At 63.4% G+C, this 5887-nt stretch overlaps 1 protein-coding gene across 3 annotated transcripts in view; it reads left to right on the top strand.

The window, feature by feature from the left end:
- CUNH8orf58 (chromosome unknown C8orf58 homolog) overlaps positions 1-5387 on the top strand; it is an 11368-nt gene extending 5981 nt beyond the window's left edge. For all 3 annotated transcript variants that reach the window (XM_025210335.1, XM_014522381.2, XM_025210336.1), the window contains exons 2-7: positions 777-1456; positions 2531-2695; positions 3114-3306; positions 3722-3834; positions 4134-4234; positions 4745-5387. In XM_025210335.1, the coding sequence (XP_025066120.1) occupies positions 777-1456; positions 2531-2695; positions 3114-3306; positions 3722-3834; positions 4134-4234; positions 4745-4847 (1355 nt within the window). In that variant the 3' untranslated portion in view covers positions 4848-5387. The remainder of the gene's footprint in view (positions 1-776; positions 1457-2530; positions 2696-3113; positions 3307-3721; positions 3835-4133; positions 4235-4744) is intronic.
- Positions 5388-5887: the final 500 nt, after the last annotated feature.

The raw sequence follows: 5887 nt of genomic DNA on the forward strand, positions 1-5887 counted from the left end.
GAGGAAGGCCGTCTGGGCCCGCTGCCAGGGGGTGTGGAAGAACGTCTTGGCAATGTGGGCCATGAGATCTGGGCTGGTCTGGGGACATGCTTCCAGGGACCTTGGGGCTCTCAGCCCCCTGGGGCAGTGGGTCCTCTCTGGGCGGGGAACCTTGAGGAGGAAGGGGCAAGAGGCTGAATGATGCCTAGTGACTCCCCCTTCCTTGCCCAGCAGCCATAGGTCAGAGTTGAGGATCCTGTGCCCAGGCATGGAGCAGGCCTGGGGTGTTTGCAGGGAGTGCAGGGCTGGGATTGCCGGCAGCTGGGATGAAGGTGTCCTCGAGTTGCGTGTGTGGGGGCTGCGGGTTGGGACGGGGTCATGGTGCATGGGAAGGTGGCAGGGCCCATCTCCTGGCACTGGTTAGAACGGGTGATGCACATCGTGCAAAAGGATGAGGGAGGTCAGGGCAGGTGGTGCGGGATGGCTCCAGCTCCCCAGAGGAGCACCCTGGGTCCAGTGCTCTTCCCCGCCCATTCCCGCAGCCTCGCTTTCCCCGAAACCCCCCAGTGTCTACTGGGCCGCTGGTTCTCCTGGAGCTCTCCAGGGGCCTGGTTGTGTGGGCTGGGCTGGAGCCGGGCCAGGGGCTGACGCAGGGCTGGGAGGTGGCTGCCGCGGAGGTGGAGGCAGAAGGAGGAGTGACCTGCTTGGCAGGTACCGCGCTGGAATAAGCAGAAGGGAGAAGCTGGCCCTAAAGAGAGCCTGGCTTTGACCTGTGTCTCTCTCTTCCTGCCTTGCAGATCGTGCCGGGGGGCCCATGGAGGGCTGTGTGGTGCTGACCTCTGCCAGCATGTACCGCAAGCTGCAGGAGACCTGGGACCCCCCTGCTGGAGCGCGGCCAGGCGGCGAGATGAGTGGCGAGCAGGATCCCTGGGATCGGGCCGAGTCGCCAACAGAGCCCGGGCCTGTGCGGGGCCTTTCTGCCTCTCTGGGCTTCTTCCCCAAGAGCGGGCAGCTCCTGAAGTCAGAGTCGGAGGACTCTGGGGTAGAGATGGCCAGCAACGAACACTCGCCCTCCACCCCGCTCGGCTCTGAGAGCAGCTTCTCCTTGGATGGCCTTGACGGCTTCCAGCCCTGTGCTGATGACCCGGCAGGCAGCAACCCCGAGGAGAGCCGCTCCGGGGCAGCAGGCCTGGGGCAGCCGGACACCCTCCAGGAGCGGGACTGCCAGCGCAGCCTGTCGGCCAGTGTGAAGCTGGCTCAGGTGCTGCAGCGGTCCAGGAAGCACCGCATGGCCGGGCGCTCTGCCCGACAGCTCAGCAGGAGCAAACGGAGCCAGGAGGGTGCAGAGCCGTATGGCTTGCAGCAGCCCGGCAGCCAGGGTGGCATTGCAGGGACTGTGGAGGAGCACAGCCAAGCCCCCTCCGGCCACCACAGCCCAGAGGCAGGGAGTCCTGAGCCCTGTGGGGACCGGACGGAGGTGAGTGCCGGGGCTTGACTTCTTTGTAAGTGAGTGGGGAGTATGCGGCTGAGTGGGGTGGGGAAGGCCAGCAGCCCCACCTCCCCAACATGCACGGAAGTGGGACTGGGACAGGTGATGGTAGCGCAGGGCAGTGTCCTCCCACGGGGGCCTAGCAGGTGCCATCGTGGGGGGCCTGAGAGGCAGTTGTAGGGAAGGGGATGGAGGTGCAGGGAGCAAAAGCCACATGCCTCACTGCTATAGGAGAGACCCCGGGGGCCTGGCCCCTGTCACCTCAGCTTTGGTCCCTTGGTGAGACTCCACCATTGGAGGCAGGCTGTGTGGGAGCAGAGGGCTGGGAGTTTGGGAGAACAGAGGAAGGTTTCTCTGTGGGTGCAGAGAAAGGCATCTCCTGCCCCCGGAGCAGACAGGGCAGAGCTTTGTGCTGTGAGCAGCCATGTGGCCTGCAGCCTGTCCAGATGGATGCCTGGGCAGGAGTGCTGTGGGTGGGGGCTTGGCCCCCAGTCCATGAGCATGCGCCGTGCAGGGCTGCCTCCTGGTCCTGGCTGGGGAGTGGCAGGATCCTGCGTTTCTCTGCCAGTGCTGGAACGATGGAGCTGATGGCGCAGCTGGGGTGGGACCCTGAGCTGGACATCCTTACGGCTCCCTTCCCCCCACACGGCTGGTCCCGGCTCCCTCCTCCACCCTGCGCTCTGCCTGGGTGAGGGGCAGAACAGGGTCAGGCTTCTGGAAGCCTAATTGGGGAATGCCCTAGTTTGCTAATCTGATTGTAAGCCCCTTAACCCCCTGCTGTGTGCCTTGCTTTGCTCCCGGGGCAGCAGGGGAGGCAGAAGAAGCTGGGTGGGTGATGGGCAGGAGGAACGGCAATGCGTTCCCCACACAGTGGTCTCCCAACTCCTGGCTCCCAGGAGCTGCTCCCCTCGGCTACTGCCCTATTAAGGCCAGGGGCCCTGTGTGGTGTGTCCAGAGCAAAGACGGGGGCAAGAGGAGCTGGCTGCAGGCAGCTGCTGCTGTGTGGCGTGTGACTGGGAGCTCATGCCTGTGTGTGATGCCCTCCATTGTCTCATCCCCCAGGGGCCCAGGGACCCCGGTCTAACCCTGCCAGGGCAGGGGCTGCGCTACTTGGAGCACGTGTGCCAGATGCTGGAGAGGATCGCCCAGCTGCAGAAGGCCAATCTGCGGCTCCAGCAGCAGCAGGCAGTGATGGAGAGCCGGCTCCGGAGCCAGGAGCCCAAGCACGTAAGGATGCTGGTTGCACTGGAGGGAGGGGAGTCAGCCAGGGCCAGTCCTGGGCAGGGAGTTCAGTGCCTTGGTCCCCTGTGTTGGCAGCAGGGGCCACAAGATCAGTGCCTCCTGCTCCCTCTGGGTTTAGTAACTTCCGTGTGGAGGGAGGAGGGAGAAATGTCCCTGCCTGTTTGGCTGGTGTCCCCCTGCTGCTGGGATGCCCTGGGAGTGGCGATGGGGTGGTTTCTTGGCTGCTTGGTGTTTCCTTGGCGTGCTGTGACTCCTTCCAGCCTCAGATGCCCTGGGTTTGCTGTGCTCCAGGGTCTGCCTCCTCCCTGGGGTGTGCGGGGGCCTTCCTGGGGCTCAGGGACTCCCTGGCTCAGACTTTCCTTGGATGAGCTTGCCTCACACTCTGCATCTCCTCTCCCGGCAGATAATGAGCTTGGTGGAGGGGCCTTGCAGAGCCCCAGAGGAGCAGGCACCGATGTCAGACCCAGCGCCAGGGAGCGGGCTGGAGCTGGAGATGCAGGAGGAGGACATGTCCCTGGCACCCTGGAGGCCCCATCCCTTCCGGGCACGTTCATCTTCAGACACGGGGACACTGTGGGACCTGAGCAGGAGTGCAGGTAGGCAGTGGCAGTGGCCAGGCCCTTGTGGCAGCAGGGCGGGGATGTGGGGAGGTCTCCGTGTGCAAACCCAGAGGGGAGCAGTGCGGTGTGTGTAAGGTCTCCCCTTCTGCACTGGCCCCTCTTCTGTGCTGTCTAGAGCAATGTCTGTTGGACTGGGAGCAGACAGTCGCTGCTTCCAGCCCCCAGCCTGGGGCTGTCTTGTGCACCCCTCCTTGCAGAGCTCAAGCAGGATTTGGAAGCAGTCTCTCAAACGAGACCTGAGTCTTTCCCAGGTCCTTCTCTGAGCGTTAAGGCAGGCTGTGATCCTGGGAGCAGGGGTGCGTGGGTGCAGGCCCTGGGACCCGGTGCTCCCTGCTGGTTGCTGTCACGCCCAGCGAGATAGCTGGTGCCCACTCTGGTTCCTCTCTTGCAGAGAACGACCCTGCTCCCTTCAGGAAGGCAGCTGGGCACTCCTGCAGCTCGCCCAGCCTGCTGGATCAGTCGGACAGAGGGGCCTGCACCCTCCCCCCGGGCATGAGGCCCCAGGTAGGTGCTGTGCTCTGCAACACTGGGAGTTGGGGGCTAGGGGCAAGCCTGTGCTTGGCAGGCCACGAAATGTCTCTCTGTGCAAGGAGACAGCAGGGGTGACCGGGGTGGGTGGAGGGTGCTGGGCACTCCTTTTCCCCCTGTGAGGGGCCAGCGGGATGGGCCTGAGCTCCAGCAGGGGCTTGGAGTTCCCGTTCTCTCTGGGCCTGCCCAGGTGAGTTTGGATGCAAAGGGCTGTGAGCTGGGGAAGTTGGCCTCCTTGCTGCTGCCCTCTGACTGCTTCACTGTTTCTCTCCCAGAGCAACCTGTCGCAGTGGGGAAAAGTCAAAGTCCTGATCACCAGGATCGCTCGGAAATCACCACGAGGCAGTGAGGAGGCAGTGGGGGGCCGACGCTGCAGGTGAGCCAGCACCTGCGGGATCCTCTCTCCGTGGGTCGAGGGCAGCTGTGCTGTGGGTCTGGGTTTTCGCAGGGGAGATGCTGCCTTGACTGTGCAGCCTGAGGATGCTGCGGCTCCATGTTGCACCCCTGGCCCAGCTCTGCCCTCCCCTCCCAGCTAGTCCCCAGACCTGCCTGCCTGCCTTTCTCCCTGCCCGTGAGGGAGACTGTGCTATTATCCGCCTGGTACAAGCCCCACCAGCAAGCAGCAAGGCCTGAAGCCTGGGGCTGGGCAGCTCTGAGGAGCCATGAGAATGGCAAGGCAGCTGGGGGAGAAGGCAGGAGGGCAGAGGCGTGAGACTGGCAAGGCAGCTGGGACAGAGGAGCAGCTGGGGGAGAAGGCAGGAGGGCAGAGGGCTCAACGGGTGGGCCTCAGTGGGTTTGCTTGGGGGCAGCAGTGCGGGGCTGGGAACAGAGGCATGTTGGCATCTGCTGTAGTGTGGGGCATCGCCTGATATCCTCTGCCTTGCAGAGCGGAGGCCACGCTGGAGAAACACGTCCCCCACCCCGCAAGGACCTTCCTGCCGGGCCTGAGTGTGAAGAAGCACCGAGCGAAGACCCTGTCTGTGCGCTGAGCATCCTAGAGCCTGCAGTGCCTCTGGGCTTGGTGCTGGAGTGCCAGAGGCTAAGCCTGCCCTGTTGCAAGCAGCGGGAGCTGTGTGTACTCCTTGAAGTGTCCTAGTCTCCCCGCTAATCCTGGATGGGATTCCTCAGGCTCTGCCTTGCCGGCTCTGGGGTGGGAAAGGACTGGGGGTTGGGTTCAAGGCACTCTGCCTTGCCTAAATTCTGGGCTCGTGGCAAAGGGCAGAGCTGGGCCTGCTCCTACCCCCACTATGGCTCTTCCCCTACTCCTCCGCACGCACCACACTGGAGGCAGGTCCTTGGGAAGCTGGCTCGGCCCCTCCTGCCCACTCCCCCTGCACCTCCCTGGCGTGGTTCTGCTGCCAGCAGGTTGCTTTGAAATCTTGCTGCTCCCAGTTTGCAGCCTGCTGCTGCAGGTCGCGTTTGTGCCCCAGGCACTGTGGGCAGGCCGACGGCTGTCTCAGCTATGGGGCATCTCACTGTGGACTAAGGTGGAGCACAGACTGCTTGGGGGCCTTCGAGGAACAATGCGCACACCAGAAAGCCTGCTGTTGCAGGTCGCGTTTGTTCGGGTCTGTGCCCCAGGCACTGTGGGCAGGCCGACGGCTGTCTCAGCTATGGGGCATCTCACTGTGGACTAAGGTGGAGCACAGACTGCTTGGGGGCCTTCGAGGAACAATGCGCACACCAGAAATGACCTGCTGTCCTCCTGAGGGGTGAGCAGGGTCGTGTGTGCAGCCCTAGCCACAGCGGGAGCCCAGCGCTGGGATCTGGACCGCAGAGGAAACTCTCTGGGCATGGTATGAAATATAGACGAATTTGTGTGACCTCTTCTCAGACTCTGACTGGAACTGGCCCTCTTGTCCACGTCCACTTATGTCCATGTATTTATATGAGCTCGTGGAGCTACATGCACGTGGGAAGAACAAGACACTCCAGGAAAAAATAAAATACCAAAGACTTTTTGCATCACGGGCTGGAGCGTGTGTGTGTGGGTGGGTGGGTAGGGGGTGGCTGGGGTTTGACGGCCGCG

Source organism: Alligator sinensis, unplaced genomic scaffold (genome assembly GCF_000455745.1).
Source record: "Alligator sinensis unplaced genomic scaffold, ASM45574v1 scaffold722_1, whole genome shotgun sequence".
NCBI classification, from domain to species: Eukaryota; Metazoa; Chordata; order Crocodylia; family Alligatoridae; genus Alligator; species Alligator sinensis.